Source organism: Mandrillus leucophaeus, unplaced genomic scaffold (assembly GCF_000951045.1).
Source record: "Mandrillus leucophaeus isolate KB7577 unplaced genomic scaffold, Mleu.le_1.0 Scaffold123, whole genome shotgun sequence".
In the NCBI taxonomy this organism is placed as follows: domain Eukaryota; kingdom Metazoa; phylum Chordata; class Mammalia; order Primates; family Cercopithecidae; genus Mandrillus; species Mandrillus leucophaeus.
In genome coordinates, this window is record NW_012100654.1 from 6,400,049 (window position 1) to 6,426,848 (window position 26,800).

Sequence of the window (26,800 nt, forward strand, 5' to 3'; positions counted from 1 at the left end):
AGAGTGGCTTTTTTTTTTCCCCCATTTCAACAAAAACGTGATTGTCCTGGAGCCCATATCCAGTCACTATGATGGGTGTCAATCCCAGCTGAATCACATGGATGGAGAGTGGGGAAGGAATAAAAACTGCAGGGAAGCACATGAAAACCACTCATGCTCACCATTGGAAGTAGGTTTAAGAGGCTTGTTCCAGAAGTGATGACTGCGGAGAAGAGGATGCAGGACAGAGGAGGGAAGAAAATCAAGGGAGGATCCAAGGCGTAGCCTAGGGAGAGTATCACTCAAGGAGAAAGGCAAGTTTAGAAAGGGACTTACCAAGTGCATTTTGGGGGATGGGGAGGTGGTGTGGAAAGACATCTGTGAGTCAAACAGGGGGAGGGCAGCAAGGACATAGTTAAGAATTTCCAAAGTGGCCCAAAATGCTTCTTGAGAACTAGTAGCTGAGGAGGGAGAAGCAGCCACTGTCACATTCTTTCAGTTCGTTCTCTGCTTGGGGAGTGTTTTGTTCCCAACTGTTGGTAGGGCAGGGGAGGGGGTGAGAGGGGTAAGAAGGCTGCAACAGTAGGAAGCAGCCAGATGCCTAAATGATGCTGGAAACATGGACACAGATGCCCATAACACTGTAATAATTTTATAGCTTAATGCGTCTCAGTGAAAAAAGCAGCAAAGAAATTATCACTAAATTTACCAGAAGTTACAGACTGTCAGAAATGTGAAATGTGACTGACATATACCACACGGTAGGTCCTCCCCACCCACACACTAAATATAAAGGCCCACCCTGTCTTGCCTTTTTTCCACCCTCCTACATACACATAATACCTGCACACAAGCACACAGCAGCAGGAAAAGATTCTCTTGGAACATTGTCAGAACCATTCTTTAGACCTCCCAGGTAGGTCACTACCCTGAAATTAAAAGCTGCCAGCCTCCAATTTTTGAAGCTGGTAGAATAGGGCTGATTAATGCTGACTCCATACTGCGTAAATACTGTGAGAGGCAATTTTGCTCTGGATCCATCCTCTGGATGCTAACAACTGCCATCACTACCACCCCTGATATTGGTACAGTTCCAAGTATGTTCAAACAGAAGGGCCTCACCTCCATGCTTAACCAAATGAAGCTATTAGCCCACCGCTGATCCTGTACTTGAAGGCTTGACTATGACAGAGAATTGGAGCATACAGGTCACAGTTCCAGATTAAGGCGCTAGAAGGCTAGGATGAATCCATCGTTTGACTAAGAGACTGAATCCCAGGAAAAATGTAAAGGGTGACTTAGAGAACCTAATTCCTTCCCGGGGGTGGAGGGTTGGGGCCTGGAATTCCTGAATTCTTACCTCATATGCATATTTCCTAGTAATCTCTCCTCTGTAGTTATTGCCAGGAAATCTTCTCTGGTCACAGACCCTAGAGTTCTGGTATTCTGTGTTGACTCCCACATCCACAAGTCATCTTGTACTACTCCCCATTGGATAACAGTAATTATTGCAGATAGTACAGGAAGAAGTATTACTTTAAAATGAAATAGCACAGAAACATAGAACATATGACCCAACAGTTCCTAGGTACATACTCCCCAAAACTGAATACAGGTACTCAAACAAATACTTACAAAAACATTCATAGGGGCACTATCCACAATAGCCAAAATATGGAAACAACCTAAATTCATCAATAGCTGAATGGATAAACAAAATTGTGGTATATACATATAATGGGATACCCACTCAGCCATAAAAAGGAACAAAATACTGATACATGTTGCAACATGTAAAAACCTCAAAAACATGTTAAGTGAAAAAGCCAGACATAAAAGATCACATACCATATGATCCCATTTATATGGAATATTCATAATAAGTAAATCCACAGAGACAGAAAGAAGACTGGTGGTTGCCAAGGGTTCGGGGGAAGGGAGAATGAGGAGTAAATGTTTTACAGATACTGGGTTTTCTTTTGTAGTGATGAAAGTGGTTTGCAACTGAATAGAGGTGGGGGTTACACAATACCAGGAATATACTAATTGCCACTGAATCGTTCACTTTAAAATGGTTAATTTTATGTTAAGTGAATTTCACCACACACACAAAAAAGTGGGGGAATACTGACTCAGCTGGCATACGCATTTATCCCCCAATACCCTCCTTTCCTTCTACCTGAAGGTGAAGATAGATCAGGCATTATGAAGCAACAAGCATTTGCCAAAGCAGGCTAAGCATAAAGATAAAAGCAAACTGGGTCTTTGATATCATGAAGGCAACCACAGAACCACCATTTTTTATGAAAAAAATAAAACTCCTAGATTTAAAAACAAAACAAACAGCGCAATCTTTGTTCTTTACAAATGTCCTCTTTAAAGAGTGATCTTAAGGTAGACTAAGTGAACAAATTAATGCGCAAGTCTTGGTATTTTTGGTTAAGTGGCTTCACCAGGTGCTGAGAAAATGCCCTTTGCTACACAGATCAGCACTTACTATCTGTAAGCATTCCAAACAGGAAGTTCTGGACAAAAAAATTAATACAAAATAGCATCACAGATATGAGGTATAGAAATAATGACATAAATGGAAAATAGAAGCCCTTTACATAAGGTCCATAGTTTACTCATGGCCTGAAGAAGTTGCCACTTAATTGTTTATTCATTCAACAAATAGTTATTAATGATTATGTGCCAGGCATTGAGCCAGAATACTACAGGGAGCAAGCAAGATAAAGCTTCTGCTGTCATGGAGCGTACATTCTAGTGGGGCGGGGGAGGATAGATAATAAACACATGAGCAATTTAACATACAATATCTATTAATACATGCATCTAGATCAACACATTGGGCTTCCAACTCTCCTCTGATTTAGGACTGGCTCTTAGCTCCTCCATCTCTGGCATAGCTTCACAGGGTACTCAGGTTCCTCAGTGACCCAAAAGTCAGCAGCTTTGTTAATATCACACCATTGGTCTCAGTAATTAAAAATTTCAGTTCCTTATCACCATTACTACAGTTTCCTTCCATTCTATTCTACTTCAAGAAAAAAGCAACAAACAAAACACATTACCCCAACCACCCCAACCTACCTCCTCAGTGGGAAAAAAATAAACCAGAAACAAAATCCATTCATTCCCAAGAACAAAGAACCTACAAACAAAGTAAAACCTACCTTTCAGGTAGAGGGTAGGGGAGGAGAGGAGGGTGGGCACAGGATTCAGGTAAAAAACTTGTATGTGAGGAAAAATGCAAATAATCATTAAGTATAATACATAAGGTTATTCATGTAACTCTAGCACCCGAAGATGCCCTAGAACAGGGCTGTCCAATAGAAATAGAATTTAAGCTACAAATGTGAGCCGTTTATGTAGTCTTACATGTTTGAACAGTCATATTAAAATAAGTAAAAAAAAAAAAAAAAAGGTAAAATTATTTTTAACAGTGTATTTCTTTAATTTAACATATTTATGCTATTCTTTTCAATACATATTCTATATAACAAATTAAGATATGTTACATTCTTTCTTCTCATGCTGGGTCTTCAACATTCAGCATATATTATATATTTATAGCCTACCTCAATTTGGACTAGATACGTTTCAAGTGCATGCTAGCAACTACCTTATTGAACACCACAGCCCTAGACAAAGTACTCACTTAATTCCCTTTTCTAAAAACATTAAAGCTAATGGGTACTAACGCCTCTAAACATCTCATTGGCTATGCCCTAGAAGCTATATCCCAGCATCCCCTACTGATGGTCCTGGAGACACAGCCCTAGGTAACATGTTCCACAAATGAACATAATTAACTGACTTGCCATTCAAGCAGGAACAAGATGATGAGCCCTGGTGGAGAAAAGGCTATGTTCTCCCTAGTGCCAATTCTGTCCATCTATCCATTCAACATTTATTGAGACCCTACTATGTGCCAGAATTAATTCTATATGCCCCCAAGGAGCTTAGTCTTTTGAGGAGTTGATAGACATAAACAATCAAATAAGAAATAAATCATTTCAAATAAATCATTTCAAATAATTTTTCTATGAAGAAAATAAAACAAAAATATGATAGTGAATGGAAGAGATTCCTTTAGAGAAAGAAGACTGACTTCTGTGAGGTGGTGCTGAAGCTGAGAATGAAATAACAGGGACAAGAGTGAAGTACACAGCTAGAGCAAAGATCTAAGGCAGGAAAAAGGCTGGCACATTTGAGAAACACAGAGAATGTCAATATGGTTAGAGAGTAGACTAGCAGATGTAGTTAGCCAGGGGCCAGACCATGTAAAGCCTACTGAATAGAGTAAGTTTGGATGTTATTCTAAGAAAAATCAATTAAGGGTTTTAAGGGGAGTGAGATAATCTAATTTACATTTAAAAGATCCCTTTGTGTGTGGGAATTGGTTAAAATGCATGTATGTGTGAGAGGGGGATAAGCAAGGAAGCAGTGAGGCCAGCTGGGAGGTTGCTGTAGTAGTCAAGGTGAGAGTTCACATGGCTGGGAGTAGGGTGGAGGTGGTGGGAGCAATGAAGTCAGATTTAGAGTATAGTTTCAATTTATTAGCAAGCCCTGTCACCTCTACTTTCAAAATCAGATAATATTTTGAGTCTAACAGGACTTGCTGGTAAGTTGGATGTGGGATAAAAAAAAGAAAGCATAGTCAAATATTGAGACTTTTGGCTTGAGCTTGTAGGTAAAATGGTGGTGACATTTACTGAGTCTGGAACAGGAGGAAAACCTGCTTCTGTATTTGTTATGGCGTTAATGGAAAAACTAACCAGCTCGACACCTGAGAATCATCCAAGACACTGCCCTATCCAAACAGTCACCAAATCTCATTAATTTTACCTCCCCAGAGTTTCTTAAATTTGTCCCCACTTTCTCATCCCCACTGACTTGCTCAGGTCTTTTGATTAAATTACTTACCAAGACTATTGAAATGGCCTTAATAATCTCTAGGTTTAAACTCCAATCCAGTATCAATACTACAAATTACTCCTCTGTTTAAAATTATCCAGCAATCTTTTTGAAGAGCAATTTAGCAGTATATATCAGAGTTTAAAATAGACATGCCCTTTGTTTGGTTATTTCTTTTTTATGATTCTATTCTGTAGAAATACTCGAAGAAAATGAAAATGAGTAATTGATTACAGCATGTAATAGTGAAAAACTGGACACTATCTAAATGCCCATCAATAAAGGAATTTTTACATAAACCATTATACAACTATAAAATTCTATTTTATTTTTTAAAATGAAGATCTAAATATACTGAATGGAAAGCTCTCCAAGATATTTCAAAATCAAATGGCAATGTGTATAATATGATTCCATTTGTGTAAACAGCACTGTAGTATGTATGTGTGGTTTCTAAAGGCCTAGAAAAGGTCTGGGAGGATACACATTAAACTATCAACAATGATTACCTCAGTCTAGTAAGACAGCGGTGGGCTGGGGAGTTTTCATTTTTTACTATATACATTTCCTATTGAATGAATTTTTAAATAATTAAAACATTAACAACAAAAAACTGTACAACCATCCTGTATGCCTCAACGATTGAAGGGATTTTCAGACCTGGCACCAGCCTTCTTTCCAGACTAATTTCTCAGACTTATTTACATTAGGTAGGAGATTATGCACTTCTGCATTATGGGAAACATGGGTTGACTGTCGAAACTGGATTGTGTACTAGGCCTACCTGCTTTGCAACTAGAATAGGAAAGGCCACCTCTGATACTCAGAAGGTCATGAAGCTCTTTCTGAAGAGAAGCTAAGGTACTTGTTCCTGCCCCGAGGACATGTCAAAATAGGTTCATTCCTTTAGCTCTTCAAAGGAAGAAGTAAAATTTCATAACTCTTTCCCCTTCCCAACCCATTTTGGCATTAGATGTTTTAAAAGTACCTGTACTTATCTTGTTCACTGCTTATTTTGCTTCTTCTGTAGCAGAAAGAACCAACAGAATTGACAGTGAATTTATTATAGCACCAGTTCTTTTCTGGAAATCTTCCTCATTTTTAGATATTAAAAAAAATAAAGTGATAGCTCAGCTCTGTTAGAGATGACATAAAGTAGCTTTAGTGGAAACAAAACAAAGGTGAAATTACACCAATTTCTAAATTCTAAGGATTTTTATATTTGTTTTTTGATTGTTATTTTCTACTTTTAAACTCAAGAATAAAGAGAATAAGAAAGTACATATGTAAGTCTTTCAATTGTGGTCCAGCCATCAAGCCAACTGCTAGAAAATAAAATGAACTGTTCTTCCCAAACTTGTTTCCACTCAGTGTCCAGTTGTCTCAGGTAATACCAACAAGTTATGAAATGAATCAATTATTTCTCCCTCACGCATTCAGATGACTAGAAATGAAGTAACTTGGCAAGATGAGGAAGGAGAAACCAAATTAACTCATGCTTCTGCTGTGATTTGCTACAACCTCAATCCTAAACCTGCCACCTATGTTAATCCCTTAATTAAAATATCCTTCACCTGGTTTGAATTATTGTCGCATATGAGAAGACCAAAAAAGAGCCCAAATAGCCAAAGCAATCCTAAGAAAAAAGAACAAAGCCAGAGGCATCACACTACCCGACTTCAAACTATACTGCAATGCTACAGTAACCAGAATAGCATGGTACTGGTATAAAAACAGACACATAGACCAATGGAACAGAAAACAGGACACCCAGAAATAAAGTCACACACCGACAATCATCCAATCTTTGTGACAAAGTCAACAAAAACAGGCAATGGGGAAAGGACTCCCTATTCAATATAGTGGTGCTAGGATAACTGGCTAGCCATATGCAGAAGACTGAAACTGGACCCCTTCCTTTCATCACATACAAAAATCAACTGAAGATGAATGAAAGACTTAAATATAAAACCTAAAACTACAAAAACTCTAGAAGAAAACCTATTTAATACCATTCTGGACATAGGCCCAGGCAAAAATTTTACAATGAAGATGTCAAAAACAAATGCATTGTTCAAGGGGGAGGGATAGCATTAGGAGATATACCTAATGTAAATGACGAGTTAATGGGTGTAGCACACCAACATGGCACATGTATACATATGTAACAAACCTGCACATTGTGCACATGTACCCTAGAACCTAAAAGTATAATAATAAAAAAAAATTGCAATAAAAACAAAAACTGACAAATGGGACCCAATTAAACTTAAGAACTTCTACACAGCAAATGAAACTATCAACAGAGTAAACAACCTACAGAATAGAGAAAATATTTGCAAACTATGCATTCAACAAAGGTCTAATATCCAGAATCGATAAGGAACTTAAATCAACAAGCAAAAAATGAACAATTCCATTTAAAAAATGGGCAAAAAAAATAGACATTACTCAAAAGAAAACATACACGTGGCCAACAAGCATATACAAAAATGTTCAGTATCACTAATCATTAGAGAAATGTAAATCAAAACCACAATGAGACAACATCTCACACTAGTCAGAATGGCTATTATTAAAAAGTCAAAAAGAGCAGATGCTGGCAAGCTTGCAGAGAAAAGGGAAGGCTTATACATTGCTGGTGGGAATGTAAACTAGTTCAGCCACTGTGGAATGCAGTCTGGAAATTTCTCAAAGAGCTTAAAACAGAGCTATTGGGCTGGGCATGGTGGCTCACACCTGTAATCCCAGCACACTTTGGGAGGCCGAGGCAGGCAGATCACCTGAGGTCAGAGACCAGCCAGGCCAACAAGGTGAAACCCTGTCTCTACTAAAAATACAGAAATTGGCCAGGCATGGTGGCTCACACCTGTAATCCCAGCACTTTGGGAGGCCAAGGCGGGTGGATCACCTGCGGTCAGTTCAAGACCAGCCTGGCCAACATGGTGAAACCCCTTCTCTACTAAAAATATAAAAATTAGCTGGGCGTAGTGGTGCACACTTGTAATCCCAGCTACTCAAGAGGCTGCAGCACACCAGCCAAGATCATGCCACTGCACTCCAGCCTGCGCAAGAGAGAGGCTGTCTCAAAAAAAAAACAAACAAAAAAACACCCCAAATAGAGCTACCATTTAACTCAGCAATCCCATTACTGGGTATATTTATACCCAAGGAAATATAAGTCATTCTACCATAAAAACACATGCCCATCACTGGTGGACTGGATAAAGAAAATGTGGTACATACACACCATGGAACACTATGCAGCCATAAAAAAGAATGAGATCCTGTCTTTTGCAGCAACATGGATGGAGCTGGAGGCCATTATCCCAGCTGAATTAATGCAAGAATCAAGACCAAACACCCCATGTTCTTACTTATAAGTGGGAACTAAACACTGAGTACACATGGACACAAAGAAGGGAACAACAGACACCAGGGCCTTCTTGAGAGTGGAGGGTGAGAGGAGGGTGACGACTGAAAAACTACTTATCAGATGCAGTGTTTATTACCTGGGTGGCAAAATAATCTGTGCACCAAACTCCATGACACGCAATTTACCCATATAAGAAACCTGCATGTCATATACCCCTGAGCCTAAAGGTTGGAAGAAATAATCACTCTGCATCCCACAAATATGTACAATTATTATATGTCAACTAAAAATAAAAGGAACACAGAAACAAAAATCCCTCTCTCATTGCCCCGCTCCTTTTGCTCTCTACTGTAAAAGCTTCAGGGAAGATCTGCTACACAAACTTATGTCGATGGTACTGGGGGGTCAAGGACAGGTGGTGTAGAGGAGAGATGGAAAAGCCAGGGAAGCAGAAAGGCGAAGCCAGAGGATACAAGCTCCCTGCCTATACTCCCCTGTCCCCTACCACCTGCAAAAAACTGTCATCTCCCAAAAGAAATGATACTAGAAGAAGTAGTCCAACATGTTAGGATAAAAAGTTCTATTTAAATCTTAAAGGACAGTGGGAAAGCTGGGACACTTGTTCAGCTGACACTTGAGATACACGAATATAGTCAACCACATTCAGGGAAACCAAGCTCCTCCATCATCGCTTATGGGCTGTGTGTGGTGATGACTCTAGCTTTCCTGGGGTCAAGAGACACAGCGACTACATGTATCTACCAACCTTGGGTGTGAGCCTGCCCTTACTAGAGCTTCAGAGGCTAATCGGCAGGGCTGCCATTTTTGGTCCTTCTGTCACTGACTGTCTCTCCTCACCAGATTATTTTGCCACTCAAGAGATAAACCTATCTGATAAAGTAATATAAATTCTATTGAGTCTTATTAGATGTCACTGAATGGGGGATAGTTACCTATTAAATTATATCTTCCCATTGATTTTGAGTAATTTAGAGATGTTTATCCAAAAAAATGATAAACTCTGGATTTTTTCATTTTACTTAACTGAGGGCCTACTCACCTAAAAATCCTAGCATTAACCTAAAAAGACCTTGCTTTTGACACTCTACTATTTCTTTCATTAAATGTGTTTGATTCTCTTTCAAAATAAAAATATCTTTCTCATAACAACATATTAAGATCACTGTAATTGTCATCCCTAATTCATATATATATTTATATATGTATACCTACCTCACAGATGTATTATAAAAGATTGAATGAGTTAACATATATAAAGCACTTAAAATAGTGTCTGGCACATAGTTCACTATACGTTAGCTACTTTCTCCTTCACACGCACACGCGCACACACACACACACGCAATACACACTCCCCTAGAAAAACTGAATCCAATATTTAACACATTATGGATATCTTTTCCTCTCAATACATTCTTTTTGGGGGAGGGATGGGATCTCATTATGTTACCCAGGCTAGCCTTGAACTCCTGGCTTACACAATCCTCCTGCCTTGGTGTCCTGAGTACTTAGGACGAAATACAGATTTAGTGAGTGTATCTATCTTTTTATTCTATTTCAAATACTGCTGCAATGAATACCTTTATTCTTATCTCCATATTCGCTTGTGACATTTTTTCATAACACGAATTCTACATACACACGAACACACTCACAAAAAATAGTTTAAAAAATTAACTACATTTTAAAAATTAACATCTGATTACCATTTTATTTAAATTAACTTCTAGAACTATAAAAGTTTAAAAAACAATGTTTAAAGCTGAATAACATTGCTTCCTGGTCTTTTGGCTAAGATCAAGTGTAAAAGTTGAATACGTATACAAGGTACAAAGGTATGTTACTGCACAAAAAGTTTAGATCCCATATGATGCATCTATTATTTAAAATATGACTAATAAAAAAGTCTTTAACATTTTTTAATGGGAAGAATTTTCATTTTAATATGCTCCAAGATGTTACAGGGCTTGAAATGAACAAATTTCAGTCAGTATAAAATAGATTTATTGTCAACATTCAGTCATTAATACAACCCAGGTAAATGAAACATCACTCCATACAAGGCTCATATATCCTTTACACGTGTACTATAAAATGATAAATACTTAAAAATTACAATGCAAGGAAAAATATTTTAAGATATACAATTGTTATAGACCCTTGTGTGAAAGTTCTTTAGAGTTCTGCCTTAGGGAAAATACCATGCTACACATCAGAACCCCAAATAAACTGTTTGTTGAGGTTACAATGCTCAATGGTATACTGGATGTACCCTAAAATACCATGTCTGACAAGAATCAAAAGAGAGACAGCCTTCAATGATGTTTAGAAAGAGGAAGAGTGACAGAGAAGAGTAATCAATTATTCTATGTTGATTTCTGCTGGAATGGCCTCATTAAACAATTTATAGCACTGACAAGAGGTCTGTACCCAAAGGGAACAAAACCAGGACCAGTCTCAGCTTTATATAAAGGCTTGCAAATCAGACTAACTGACACAGTTCTAAGGCACTGTTCTCAATGTTTGTCACTCTTCAACCCTTTACACAGACTTCTCGTCCAATGTCCGTGTTTTTCTAGTTTCTTCCTAAGGGTTTACCAATTACACTTTCTGCTTTCTATCATCCCAAACCCAAACCAAAAGACATTAAGCAATACAATTAAATCTAACAGTCTGGTCAGTTCTAAAGACACAAATTCTGGTTTAGACATTAATCATGAGACTCAAGTATATCTATCCCCCTTCCACACACACTTCCACCTCCCATTACATATTGACCTATCTCAATTTTGAGGAAATGCTCAAATTCTAAGCAACTTTCAGGATTTTTCCCCCCAATCAATGATTTGACTGTTGGCAAGCTGCTTTGGTGGGCAGCAGTATAAGAAGTTGTTTGGAATACCTGGCTAGAACAGATAAAATGGATGTGATCAGTGAATTATTGTAACCTATTGTAGTAAACAGATGGATGGGAAAGATTTACCTTATGAACTTCCCTCATTCATTTCAGAAGGGAGAAAATTATGTCTTAATAAGGCAAGAAAAAAATTAGGTAAGAAAATACAGCACTTTGGGAGGCTGAGGCAGGCAGATCATGAGGTCAGGAGATCGAGATCATCCTGGCTAACACGGTGAAACCCCGTCTCTACTAAAAATACAAAAAAGTAGCCAGGTGTGGTGGCGGGTGCCCGTAATCCCCGCTATTTGGGAGGCTGAGGCAGGAGAATCACTTGACCCCAGGAGGCAGAGGTTGCAGTGAGCCGAGAGTGCACCATTGCACTCCAGCCTGGGAGACAAGAGTGAGACTTCGTCTCAAAAAGAAAAAGAAAAGAAAAGAAAATACAGTAAAATATTAGTACTGTAGTGACAGCAAGGAAGGGTAGGATTCCCAGCACCCCACCTTGCTGGGAAAGTTTCTGGCATAAAAGTCAAACTCTCTACCATCATTCTTTGCACAAGGATCACCATCAAGAGGGGCAGAAAGCCACTTAAATACTTTTCTTCAAAGATGAGACATTTCTTTCTGAACTAAGCATTAGAGAAAGGAGAAAGAAGTAGGGAAATCTCACTCAAAGAGGTCCTCAAACATGCGTTGTCCCATGGCTATATAAGCTTCCTTTTCTTCTGGTGTCATCTGGGCCACTAGCTCTGGCCGTTGGCTCACTTCACTGTAGGAGAACGGACGGCCAGCCACCATGACAATGGGGTCATCTGCTACTTCTTCAAACTCGTCATCTTCCTCTTCATCCTCTTCTCGTTTATGCGCAGCTACAGCTGCCGGACGGGGTGGAGAATCATCATCTGACTCACTGGTCTCGCTTTCCGAGTCACTGCCATTGGCAGTGGTCACTGGAGCAGCTGCCCCCACTGAACCAGCCATGGCAGAGGAAGTCTTTTTCTCATGAATGAGCAGTGCTCGCATGACCTCTTCATTATCATCAGGCCCAGCACGGCCTTCCTCACGCTCCTGAAATGCATCCATATCTATGCCCCCTGGGGAGTAAAACTCAGAAAGTCAATAATCTTAAATATAAATGGCATTTCTTTATAACATATAGATAATATTTTAACATATATTTAAATGATACAATAAAATAACAGACTTCACTGGTTCTATTTTTGAGCTGCTATCCATAAAATATTCAAAATATTTCTTACAAACTGGAACTTAAGTAGTATAATGGTCAAGTACATCGGCTTTAACAGTATTATAGCATAGAGTTGAATCCTGGTTCTTCTATACACAAGCATCTTGGGCAAGTTATTTAATCTCTAAACTTCAATACCTTTTTCTGTAAAATGAAGTGATAAAAGCATCGACTTTCTAAGATTCTGGATAAAAACATAAACAATAATGTCTATGAAGAATCGACTCGACTACGGTAGCTGGCATAATAGAAAATCAAAACATGGCTTTTTATCTCACTCAAGGTAAAAGCCAAAAGCTTTGCAATGGCCTATAGGATACCACATCATCTGGAATCCTTCCTGACCATCTACCTCTTATTTATTTCCCCTGCTCATTCTCGTCTAGTCACAGTAGCCTCCATGGTATTCCTTGTACATATCAGACACACTCCTACCTCAGGGCCTTTGCACTGCCTGTTCCCTCTGCCTGGAATATTTTTCCTTTAGGTACTCACACAGTTAACTCCCTTCCATCTTTCATGTCTTTATTCAAATGTTACCTTTTAAATGTATCCCATCCCTACATTCCCAATGCTCTATTTTTCCCCCATAGCACTTATTTCCTAACATAATGAATAACTTACATCTATTGTCTTTGTCATCCCCTTTCCAAGGGTGTAGGTTCCACCACAACAGATATTTATCTTGTTTATTCATGGATATATCCCATTTACCTGGATAGTACCTGCCACTCTGTTAGGCACTGAATAAACATTTGACAAATGAGTGAATAAATGTGAGTTTTATTTTCATGAAGCAAACTAGGCATACTTCAAACTCTTTATAAAGAAAGAATCTAATTTTAGGAATGAAGCTTCTTTCACCACACACCTCCTATCATTTTGCGTACATATCTTACCTGATATACTGCAGATGAAATATTTAAGAAAACTATCTGCATTCTGCATTCTGATACTACTACCAAACATACTGTCATTTAAAATATATAAAAAGATTAAAAGTATTGTTTGGAACCTGACTCCCTAATTCGAATCCTAACACTATTTAGCCATATGTTTTGGCCAAGTTATTTCATCTCTCCACTTCAATTTTCTCAAGGACAGAAAGGGGGAAAATAGTATTTACTTCACTAGATTACTGTGGGGATTAAGTGAATGTCTGTGAAGTGTCTAGAATGGGCCTGGCACTTAGAATAGTGTTGTCTGTCTATCTACCTACCTATCATCATCATCATCACCATCACTATCACGAGAAGGCGCAGAAATGGTCAATTTTGACTATGGATAAAGTGAAAACATCTTTTCATTAACACATTAGAATGAATTAGCTAAAACCCTGGATATTTTAGAAAGCACAGAACTCCTAAAATGAGATACTGGGCAGGTGAGAGACAGAAAGGGAAATAGAAACAGATAAGTTAAAAACTTAGGTCAGAGAAAAGGGGCTTTTGGTAACATGACTGTCAAAATGAGAGTTAAAATCAAACTTAACTACTTCAAAATATTGTCAAAGGCTGAACCTCCTCCCTAGAGCTTACTGCCAATGCAGCATTACAACAGAAAGAAAAGAGGGAATGCATGCAAGCCTTTAAAACAATAATTGCTCCTAAAAGAATGTTCCAAATAATTTAATAATATCAACACACTATTTTGATTAATATTTAAATATAAAATTAGGGAAAAAGAAAATTAGTTTTGTAAACTAAATTAAGTCACATGTAACAGATTTCGACAAGGGTCTTGAGAGGTTTGGAGAAAAAAAGAATTATTCTGTTACAGATGAAGACAGAAAACAAAAAACAAGGATAAATGAGTGAGCTAATTTCTGGATGGTAAAGTAGAAACAGTGGTTCTAGGAACAGTCTTTTTCAACAGAGTTATAAATTACAAAGAAGATGTATACTGGGAAACTATATTCACGGAATTGATGCTAAACAATTGTGGGTACCGAAAGGCCAAATTGCAGCAAAAAAACATAGGAAGAGCTGAAGGTTGTATACGTGGGCAGAAAAGTAGCAGATCTATTTCTATTTCAGCAAGTGCAAGAAAATCTGCCTACAGAAAAATAATCTAAAATATACTGAAAGATATGATCCAAGCTATTGAATTCAAGGCAGAAAAGATCCTAAAAAGTACCTCTATGTGTTTCTAAAGTTTTTGGTCTTAACATGCTTCCAGAACCAAAGCAAAAAAGAAAATCTCAAGTAAAAACCAGAAAGATATACTGGAAATAAAACTCAAATCAATGGTGAATCCATACATGAACAACATGTATCATTCTGGTCACTATGTCTCAAGTAAAGTATATTACAATTAGAGATGGTCCAGAAAAAGACAAAAATAAACAAAAACGGTAGGAGGTGGTAACAGTGGAAAAGAGAACTGTTTAAGGAAAACATAATCAAAAGGAATTAGAACTTTCTTCAGTATGGTAATGAGAACATGACTGAAGTTAATACAGTTGTGAAAGATATCAACATGACTTGAAGTTTGAGGAAAATCAAGTGTAAGACCCACTTCATACATTCACTGGATAGAGTCTGCTCTACTATCAAGAAACTTAAGACAAATTTAGACATGACAATATACTATCCTATTTTATGTTGAAATAAATATTTATAAAACTTAAGTAGACCAGATAACTTATTTAAGGCCCATACGATTCATATTCTATCATTCTAGGAACTGTAAACTAGAATGTTAAACTTATGAGCTTAATAATATAATGTTGGTTAATAATAGTTTTATTTTATTCAGTTTTCTTCCTAAGTTCAAAGAAAAGAAGGCTGCTTTAAAAACAGGCAAGAGCCAAGGTGGGAAAAACAAATTTATTAAATAGTAGTATAGCCTAACTACTGTATAATCTAAAACAACTTGAATGTAAATAGCACAACAGGCTGGGCACACTGGCTCATGCCTGTAATCCCAGCACTTTGGCAGGCAGATCAGTTGAGGTCAGGAGTTTGAGACCAGCCTGGACAACATGGCGAAACCCCATCTCTACTAAAAATACAAAAATTAGCTGGCCATGGTGGCTTGCTCCTGTAATCCCAGCTACTCAGGAGGCTGAGGCAAGATAATCACTTGAACACGGAAAGCAGAGGTTTTAGCGAGCCAAGATCGCACCACTGCACTTCAACCTAGGCAACAGAGCGAGACTCCGTCAAAAAAACCAACGTGGCAGGCTAATCAGAGGAAGAAGGAAGGTAAAGTATGGTTACCTTGGAAAATTTTTTCTTATTAAAATTAATATATCAAAGAGAAGCACAGTAGAGGTATTAGCTGCTTTACCATCACTACCAAACTCCACATTACCTTCATGGTTTCTAGTATATACATATACTAAATGCTAATACCGAAGGGAAAAGAGGCTAGGAGAAAGGTCAAAAAACAAGTGGTTTTCAGTTACTGATTATTCTTTGGCACTAACAGATCACCAAACTCAGGTGATATGTTAGTAACCTGAGTTTGGTGATATGTTAGTAACGATATATTAACTTGGGAGTAGCAGCACATAGATTGTTACACTGATAAAATCCAGCCAGAAATAGAGACACCTTTCCTCTCTACTTTCCAGCTTGAGTCATCGTCATCCATTTTCGCCTCCCATTTTCTACATACTCGTAAACTATCATCACTCAAAGTCCTGAATCCAGTAACTTAGACTAAAAAAGTAAAATCTTGCAGTTCTCTAACTTCTGAAGATTAGTATGCAATTCATAACCCTTTATGGCTCAGAAATTTCCAAAATCCTCTAGAACAAAGTTCTGCTAACCGTCTTGGACTGTGAGAATGCTCAATCCTTTACTCATGTGGACTCTTTGTATATATTTCAGGTAGCACACACTCCTTGGTATTTATGAAGAAACAACATAAAGTTTGGGGGAGTGTATAGTTTTGGCTCCCAATTCAGAAAAATTAAATGCATATAAGTCAGGGTAATATAAGATTAAAGGAGAGGTGAGTATGGCTACCTTGAAAACAATAGGTAGCATTTTTCCAAGAAATTAAGATAAAATGACGACAATTTTTCAAATCTAAAATTGAAAATGTAAAAGGCTATTTGTTATTTTCACTAAGTTGAAGGGCAATGCAAGTATACTAGTTGGTTTTTATCTTATTGCTCAATTTCTTACTTCCTAATATAATGCAATTAATTGTTCTGTAGAACAGATCCAGAATCGCTCAGGCAGCTTCCCACTAAACCAAGTTCATGTTCTACTGAACCTAAGACATATCCATTTTGCTGACTTCTACTCTTACCTTCTTTCATATCTTCAGAACTATATGCCCCTTGGACAGTGCTTTCTCTCAACCAAATGGGCCTCTCTTTGGCAGATTTCCCTTCCAGTGAGGCTCGATGAAGATCTTCTTGGTCATCCATGTTAATGACAACATTCTGAGTGTATAAGTCCTCATAGGAAGGACCTTTGGTGGCCCATGCTTCCCGGTGGTGCCCACCTGCCAGGCTACCAGCTCCAGCAGTAGTTGCTGCATGGTCCTTGCTATATAAAAAGAATAGAGGAATATAGGAAGAAGAAAAATTAATGTCTTGATGTTGGAAAAGAAGGGCAGCTGGGGAGGCAATTACTGAAATACTACATGTAAATGCTATTTAGTAATCATGCACACATGCTTCAACAAGGCCAAGAAAGGGCTTCTAAACCTCAGGGTAAAAGGTGCATGTGTTAGAAAAACACATCATATTTATATTTAAGTTCCTCAAACACAGGATCCTCTGGTGTATATAAATGACTGAGGTTTTATAGATTTAAGATGTTTCAATAAATCTATTAATACTTGGAGAAGGAGAGAGTGATATGGTGACATCATCTACTTAAAGCCACTAGTCTGGCAAAAATCTCTCCCAGTATTTTGTATAAAAAACAAAAACAAAACACACTGAATTTTTAAAAATGTTATCTCAGCTCAACCCAGAATAATTCAAAGTGGTTCTATGTGCTTTTTCCTTTCTTTTGTGTGCTGATCATGGAAAAAGCTAGAAAACTATTCTACAAAGACTGACCTCAAGTAGTGTTCTTCTCTGGCCACCCATGGAATAAGGTATAATCCTTTGCAGAGACTAGCTTCTTTTCTATGGAGTTGTATCTTTCTATCTCCACATCTATGCTGATACTCTGTATCCATCCCCAACCAGATTCTACTCTGCAGTGACAAAGGTCTGTTTCACTCAGTCTATTTTGTTTTGCTTTTTACTTTTACCACCCATGATCTTTTTTGTCTGTTAGCCTGTTCCAAGTCTGATCACGTCCTTATCTTCTAGGCACTTATGTTCCCCCCCGCCTCTGTGTTAGGCCAAGTTTTCAGTATTTCTGATGGTTCCCCATTTTATCTGCCTGTTTCACTCTCAATCTGTTCCAAATTCTTTTGAATATCCTGATTCTCTGAGCTCATGCCTTTCTCTGCCTGCTACTGATGCTTTCCATCTCAACTTCTACATATGCTTCTCCACCTCCCTCTGTCCAGACAGCTATTTTTTATCCTGTAACCATCTTCATGTTTCTTGAACTGCCTGCTCACTCCAAACCTTTTGGGTGTTTCTTTCAGTGTCCATGACTGACCTGGCCTCACGTCTCTCCTTTATTTTTCATCCATTTTTCTCACTCTTTTCCACGGATCCTGAATTATCTCCCGTGTGAAGCGTCGACTCATTCTGAATCTAATAAATAACTTCATTAGTCTTTCCTCCTAAGCCATTCACTATTTTGCCTTCACTTTTGTCTTACTTCATCTCTGCTGACTCCCTTACTCTTCACTTCTTTCCGGGTCACTTCTTATCTACCAGGGTTTTCTAACTCATACTTAGCTGAGGTCTGTGTCCGTGTATCTGATTAGCCCATCACATCTTTCCCTAATTGCACTGTTTCTGACCATCCTCTGGAGGTAAACTTGGGCTTAGCTATCCCACCTATCCTGTCCTACCTCTGGATATCTATAGGGCCACTGCTACTTGTGCAACAAAAAAATAATGTTATTTCCAGTTGTCCAGTCCACACTGATCCAGTCATTTAATCCATGCCTTCCAGGTACTGCCTTTGCATTCTTTTCATTATTCCACCTCTGTTCCCAGGGCTACTTTGTAAACCACTTTCTCCCACAGCCTTTTTCTTCCTGGTGCCTGTTCTACCTGTTCCATGTCTCAATCACTTCTTTTGCCTCCTCACTGCTCCTACTTTCTACCAGTTATTTGCTCTCTAAATCTAGGACTATGAGGCATCTCTCTGTAAACATATCCAAACCATCTTTTTTTTTTTTTTTTTTTTTTTTTGCTATATTCTGAAGTCTTATGCTACAATTGCAAATGCAAATAACTGGCTTCTCTCTGCTATTTCTTTCTGCATTCATTGATGTTACTTTGTGTATCATTTCTCGTTCATCTCAATTTAACCATTAACTGTCCCTAGTCATTTTCTATCTTCCATCTGTTCTGGGTGATCTTTTAAAGGCTGTGTTGCTGCCGTCACTGTAATATGATGCTGCTTACTTTGTATAGGTTGGCTTTTTGAACTTTTGTCTCCTTCAGCATTCACTTTTCTTTCTCTTCTCTCTTGGTCTGATCTGGTTTTTTATGTTTCTGGGCTTACTCTACATTCTGGCCTCTCCTCCTGCACCCATTTGTCTCTCTGACTCCTTTCAATGCCTCTTCTATCCTCAGCCAACACCCCCATCTTGATGTGCTGAGTCTGCTCTATATATCCACCACCCCAAAATGTATCTCCCCGAGTTAGCTAACCCCACCTGGGAGAGACAGAATAGGCATATTTCTCTGATCTGGCCAACCACATCCTTATCTTTCCTTGATCCAGACTTAAATGACTCACTCACTCTGAGGTTACTGTTTCTCTTTATATATAATCCTGAACACAGAGTTTTTCTCTATTCTCTATCTTTAGCATTGACTACAAAGACTATCTCATGAAGGTATGAGGAGTACTTTGAGAAAAACAAGAAAGCTAGAGAGCAAGAACAGAACAATTAAAATAAATGTTAACACAAGAGTACTTTTAAAAAGTCTTTTGTTTTCAGTATTCTGTCACAGAAATTCAAGATGGGTTTTATTCCAGTGTGAGGCAGCAGACATTTGACCACAAGTCAAACAAATTTTAAAATCTGGAACAATTTTAATTGAAGATGACAAAAATGACAATTCATGTTTGAATCTTTTTACATTATTTAAGAAATTTTAGAACTTTTAAAAAAATATAACTCCTGTTCAGAGATGAGAGGGGAAGATTATTTCAAAACTAAATTTTTAAAGATCTTTAAGGTGTTAAGAGATGATGAAAAAGGGATTACTAGCAAAGAATTCCACTTTAGAAAGACAGGAAGATTTTTATATATCATCAATAGGTTGACTTGCTGAAAGGACAGAATTGTCCATCAACTCTTGGGTTAGGCCTGCTGACAGTTCTGCAGAGATAGCCCCTGGTTTCTGACCTAGGGACAAGCTACAATTTAACTGATTACAGATCAGTAATCAAACTAACAATATTGCCACTTATTAAAAAAAAAAAAAAAAAGCTATCATCTCTGAGCTCCCATACCACTCTACTGATGCTTCTTCTCTTGTACTGAGGCAGGATGGGCCATTTCAAAACTCCATACTCCTATAGTATAGAAAGGCCAAATCAATATCACCTCCAGGATGTTATATACAAGGAGTGGAATTTGTCACATGCTTTGGTGGGGATATTATAACCTCAGTAACATCTTCTAACCTAATGTTTTTTTTCCTGACCACATGGAAACGGTTTTACTTTGGTCTGGCTGGCAGCTCTAGGAACCCCATTCTGTCTGTCTTGTCTGCCTCCATTTCCTCCCTTTCTTCTTAATGGCCAGATTGTTGGGTATCCTTTTTTCCTGATCGGTTTATTTCCTCTACTTCCTGGTTCTTCTTCATCCCTGGAGTCACCATCATTCCTGATGAGAAGAAGGTGACTTGATACAGAGAACTGCTGTTGGGCCTCTGGTGTCACTGTACCACTAAGACTCATCTCAGGCCTGCAGTGAGTGGGGGATATCGAAATAAAGATCCTGGAAGGGGAGCTGGATTGTGGTAGGTGGAGAACATTAGAGACAGGAAGTCAGTGGTGGTGGGTGACTGAATGCTATTGTAGTGGAGAAGCATCTTGATAAACAGGACAAATAACTACAGGTAGGAGAGGAAACATCAGAATAATTCAGATGGTATATTGTGTAGGAAGAAATCAGATAGTACACTGATGCATACTTCAACATGAAATAATCCCCTCCATAAGCTTAGAAAATTTTGTACTTTTGTAAAATCAATTTCCCTCATAAGCTTGTATGTTAGAGCTACAATATAACTTAAAAGGACTGAAAAAGATACAAAAAGAAATAAATTCCTTTTTCAAAAGAGGAAATCCTTTTCGTATACAAAAAGAAATAAATAACCAGTACCAAAAGTTAAAGCTATCTGTGATACGGATGTTATTAGTTTCCTATCAACTGTGGCTCCTTTCTTTCTTTGCTTATTGGCTTTATTAAAATACCAATGGCAATTTGCTCCAAAGAGCTCTGGGACCTTCCCCAGTCCTAGACGGTAAACCTTAACTACTCTAAGTACCAGTCATGTGATCTCATTTCCTTTGCCAGCTGCTGGTTTAGAAATATGCATATAAGGCAACTGTAGCCAGTGAGACATCCGGGGATAAATAGAGTATCCTAGGGGGCCCTCTGGGAAACCTTTCTTCAGTTTTAAAATAGGACACAAGGAAGGGATGGTCCCTTTTTCTGCATTTGAACATTTTCATCTGCATGTGATACCTAGAAATACATGGCCATCTTAGGCTAGCTCCCCTCATGGTTCCAAGAAGACAATCAACAGGCTGAGTTCAGCAGCGTAGAAAGATGGAACAAATCTAGATCCCTGAAGACATAATTGAGCTGTGAAACTAACCAGTTTTGAACTGTACTACTTCAGGACTTCCAGTCATGCAAGACAAATTTTCTTACTGTTCAATCTACTTCTAGACTGGATTCTAATTCCAACTAGAGTTAGATATTCTGTTATCACAGGCAAAGGCATCCTAACTGACACATGGTACTGGATTAGAAAATTCATAACTCTTACAGACACAAAATTTTCTGTAGAATTGGATTGCTTTTAACCATCGAAAAGAAGCCAAATTTACTCAGGACTGGCTATTCTGTAACATCAGTTCCACAGGAAATAAAATACTAAGAATGCTCCTAAAAACTATACAGATACAACCTGATTGTTCAGCTCTTTCGAAGGGAGTGGGTGGAGTGAAGGGTATCTAAATAAAGATATCCCTTACTTGATGCTGGGAAGACAGAGAGAAAAAAAAAGGGTAGAGTAGGAGAGCACTCCCTGACCCCCATTTTCGTTTATGCTTTTCAAGAAAATATAAACAACTTTTTCTGGCATGGCAAAACTAAGCCTACCTCTGCAATTCAAACATTAGGGAACACTGATAAAAATAGGAAGCCACTATTAGGAGTATTAACCCACAGGTAACACCAGCTATATTTTACTTTCAAGGAAGTTGCAATTACAACTAAGAAAGAAAGGTGGTTAAATTGCTTCAAAAACAAAAAAGAAAATGCTGAATTCCTTAAAGGACTTCAGCCTTCAGAAGCTGGCTAGGAAAATTCAAATATACCCAAGTGGCACAACTAATTTAGGATTAGCTAACAATTGGCTGAGTTGCTGCAGGCCCAAGCAGAATGAGTACTTGAAGTCAAACCTAAATATTTAAAGACTTTTGCCTAAAGTCCACAGTGTTCTGCATTTAGAACAAACGAATTTCATCACAGGCACATGCTAATAAGACAAATGTGGCAGAACTGAGAACCTGTGTAACATTACAGTCTTGAGTCTCCTAGTAAATTACCCACTCTTGCTCTCCAAAGTATAGGTAGTTAAAACAAGAACAGGTTGAAAAGTATTCTTAGTAAGAGCACAGGGCCTACACTCACCTCTGTTTCAGGGCTGGGATTTCTGTGGGCTCTGGCTCAAGTATTTCATAGGCCAAGTTCACATCCTCTGTCTCCCGAAGCAATGCATAAATGGGCTCAATTTGTTCATTAAACCTTGCCAAAAGTGTGCGTGCATCTTTTTTGGGCATTGCTGATTCATCCTCTTCTACCTCTGTATGACAAAAAGTACAGCGGAAAGTTCCTACAGAGAAAATAAGTATCTCAGGTCAGCGAGAAGACTTTAGCAGACAGTTGATATCTCCACCCTCCCCCAATATCTTATTATTAAAACTTTCAAATATACACAAAGGTTGAAAGAATTTCACAGTGAACAGCCATGTGAACACCATTTAGATTCTACAGTTAGCATTTTGCTATTCATCACATATCTATCCATCTATCATTTTTGATGTATTTCAAAGTAATTTCATCCCTAACTTCAGCATAGTTTTTAATCACAATATTTCTAACATATATTTATTTTAACTTAAAGCCAAATTCTTTACAGCTTACCACAACTTATACCCTTTCTTGGCAGCTTTTCTCTTTTCTTTTTTTTCACATTACACATTTGGGCCTACATAATGCGGAAGGCCAAATAAATACCTAAAACCAAGAGTTTCTGGTCATCTAATCAATCCAATCTATTATGCTAAAACTCACATTCTTAAACATTACTTAACAGTCTACACCACTAGCCACACCTGGATTTCCAGTTTGGTTATTCCCAAAGACAGGAATATACATCCTTCCTTTCTGAGTCAACTTACTTGAAAGATTAAAAGAGAACATATAAGTACTTAGTGTCTGGCAAATAGTTAAGTACTCAAACATTTAGCTATAAAAGGCCCCATGTATGACTGATACATAAAGAATAAACAACCAAGTGATCTCTACTTCAACATAACACTAGAGCCTACTGATATATTACCAGTATAATAATTTTCTTTACTGCCCCTCACACATAGCCAATAGCATGTAAATTATTTGTTCGAATACCCTAAAATACATCTTCCTATTGTCTGAATGCCACCTAATCTACATCTATCCCAAATAACTGAGAAAGAGAGAGAAAAGCAACCCCTCAGAGCTAGAAGGTGGCTCAGCACTCACTAGACTTTAGCATTTTTCTGTCAAACAGGATCTCACAGATCACCAACATCAGACTATGATGGAAGTGAGGCAAACCCAAGCCACTGTGGAATTGCATCTGAGAACAGACAAAAGCAAGGACTCCATGCAAACCACAAAAAATCCCATCTTGCACAAGTGACTGCTGCTTCTTTACCAATTAGTTTTAGCGTCACCCTGTTCTTGTCACCTCCTAGATAAGATTTATTAAGATATCCAGTCATAGAATTTTCCCATTTCTTCACAGCATCCAATCCAAAGGAAACCTTCATTGCTTCCCTGAATCCTCCCCAAAATTACCCAACAAAAGCCCACATTCTCTAAGTCTGTCCAACATCATCTTACTGACATTTCATGGTTCCCCACGGTATGTGGCTTCCCTTGCTGTGGAAAGCATCAATAAACTTAACTTTGTTTACTACAGGTGTGTACCTGATAGTCTGTGACTAATGGTCACCAACATAAAGATTATAACTTAATCAAATGGACAAGAATACTATTTACCAAAGTAAAGACAGGAAGAACAAGTTTTTTTTTGTTTTTTTTTTTTTAAAGTAAAAGATATCATATTGCTTTAAATATAAAAATGAATACGTAGAAAGCCAACATTACAACTGCTAACAACTCAGCTCAAGAGAGGGGTTTAGACTACAAATTTAGATATGAGAATCAACAACCTATAGGTGGTAACTGAAGCCATATAGTAGATAGGAGCATCCAAAGAGATTAAAGAGAGTGAGAAGAGGCAGTTAAGGCATAAACTCAAGGAATGAGGAATCCTTGAGAAACAGAAATGGTGCAACCAGAGTGACAGGATGGTGTTCCAAGGAAATGGTACAGTCCTAATATTTCAAGGCCAACAAGAGTTGAAAACTAGCCTTTATATTTGGTAACAAAGGGTAAGAAGCAACCCTGGCTAGAGGGGTTTTAGATAGAATGTTATATTATTCTCTAACTGTTCCAAGCTGTCTCAGCCTCTTCTCTTCAGCAGAAGCAAGGAATATAATCATGTGGGGGCTTAAAAATAAAGCACATAAAGTAGGGTTGAATATAGCTCTCAAATACCTGCTGAATTAAAAAACACACCAATGTGAGACTGGGACTTAAACTGACTATTGAAAAATAAGCACCTACAGAGACTGTCAATGAGAACTAAGAATAGTTTGGAAGACAAGTTATCTAGTTCTGTAGTTTTCAAATATGTTTTTAAAGAAAGGAATCCCATTTCTCAAATGGAAAGGGGGTTAATATATAAACAGAAAAGCAAATGCTCTGGAGTAAAGTCAAGAAACACAGCTAAGACAAAGGTCAATACTCCAACCCTCTCATTATCTGTTTTCAAAGCATCACAAACTGGCCTCCTCAATGCTTCCCATCAGGCACACTCTGCTGCAGAACCTTTGCACTGCTGTGCCCTCTACCCAGATGCCTTCCCTCCAGAAAATCACATGGCTCATCTCCAAATTTACTTCAGTTCTTTACTCAGAAGCCATGAGTAAGGCCTTCCAAAGCCAGCATTATCTAAAATTTCAATACTGTCTTGTCCACTCAAACAATCTTACCCTCTTTCATTTTCTTTTCCCTTAGCATTATCATTATCCAACATGTTTTACTATTTATCTAATTTATCATTAAAAAGTCATGTTATACCTGAATTTTAAAAAAATGTCCTCCCAAAAACCCCATTTCTCATTTCAAGACAATATGTACTCCAAACTTCAGCTTTAAGTAAACAAATCAACATGCTTGTCGGTGTAGCTCATCCTCGTAAAACAGCAGTGCTTTTATTTGGGGAAAAGAGAGAAAGATAGAGAACACTACTAATACCATTATTTCACAGAAGGACAATCTCAGAATGACAGTCCTTTATAACTAGAGTAATTTATTTTCATGAAAAAGAATAGAGGAAAAAATAAACAAAGTATATAGTCATAAGGCACCTGAATTCTAATCTCAGCCAAATTTAACAAGAGTTACTTACAGAAGGGCTGATTTTGCAGGTATGAAGAGAGCAGCTTTAAAACTATTATTAAGAACTGTGAAGGGTCTGAGATTTTACCCTACTTGTAAGCTAACAAGTTATTCTGCCAGTTTCATGGGTGCTGGTAGAAGACACAAGACCCCAGGTCAGAGACAAAGAACTTTACTACTCAAGGCAATAGCAGTAGCCAGTGTCAATATTTAAGCCAGTTCCCCATGCCCCAATTTCCATGGAGTGTGATAGAAGGGCCAGGTAACAATTACACATGCAATGGGTTGTGTTACAGGAAAGAAAACCTGAGCTTAATAGGAACTCAAATATTTTAAATGGGCATAAGCATGCCCATTCTTTGCACTGAAGGGTGGCATTATCCTTACTGCACTAAACTCTATGTAAACATGCTCTGGAAGGAGACACTTTTTATACTGGACCATAAGCAAACCTGCTCTTTGCTCTGAAGAGAAATACTATCTCTGTCTTCCAAGGCAGCTCGCTACATAAACATCCTTGAAAATGATAGTCCAGGAAAAATGCAGTCTGTATCTCTGCTCGTAAGACATGCATAACATGTGAGAGATCCATGGAGAATAGTCTACCAATAATTACCACGTCTAGCAAATATTACAAAAGGAAAAGCTAGCCCGACATCTCTGAGCCCTATGTTTATCAGAAAAACATTAGTTGTAAATGAGAAGCCTGTCAAAGCCAAATGTAGAATTTCTTATTTTTCTTCTCGGACCCTAAAAAATCCAAGAAAAGTAAGAAATTTGACATTTTATGGAAAATGACTTAAGACTGGTTTAATACACCAGCAGCATTTTGTATACATTTCACTACGCATTATAAAAATGCAAATCAGTTTTCCTGAAATCAGAAGGGGCAAGTGGCAAGGGGCAGGAGGACACGGAAACCCAGCACATACTATGTACCAAGGAAGCACCCAAGTAACTGGGAGAGTGGTGGTGGCATACACAGACAGAACCAGTCATCAAGAAGCTTTAGCAGGGAAGAAAGATGTCTGGAGATAAAACAATCAGGGATCAGTGCAAAAAATAAAGTACATAAATGTTTTGGAGTTCAAAGAAGGAATATGACTTCTAGCTGAGGGCACTAGGAAAAGCTTATCGAGAAGGTAAACCTTTTTGAGATAGAGTTTAGAAAATAAAAGATGAAGAAGATGAAGGGGTAAGGGAATAGGACATTCTAGATCATCATAAGAGAAGTAGGGTGGTTGAAAAATGATGCTAGACTGCAATTTCA

The 26,800-nt window shown here is 38.0% G+C and overlaps 1 protein-coding gene across 2 annotated transcripts in view; it reads right to left on the reverse strand.

Annotated features, from left to right (window-relative positions):
• Positions 1–9,987: 9,987 nt before the first annotated feature.
• GTF2E1 (general transcription factor IIE, polypeptide 1, alpha 56kDa) overlaps positions 9,988–26,800 on the reverse strand; it is a 45,989-nt gene continuing 29,176 nt past the window's right edge. For both annotated transcript variants that reach the window (XM_011971607.1, XM_011971606.1), the window contains exons 3-5: positions 22,429–22,630; positions 16,708–16,949; positions 9,988–12,289 (exon numbers count right to left, since the gene is read on the reverse strand). In XM_011971607.1, coding sequence (XP_011826997.1) covers positions 11,862–12,289; positions 16,708–16,949; positions 22,429–22,630 — 872 coding nt within the window. In that variant the 3' untranslated portion in view covers positions 9,988–11,861. The remainder of the gene's footprint in view (positions 12,290–16,707; positions 16,950–22,428; positions 22,631–26,800) is intronic.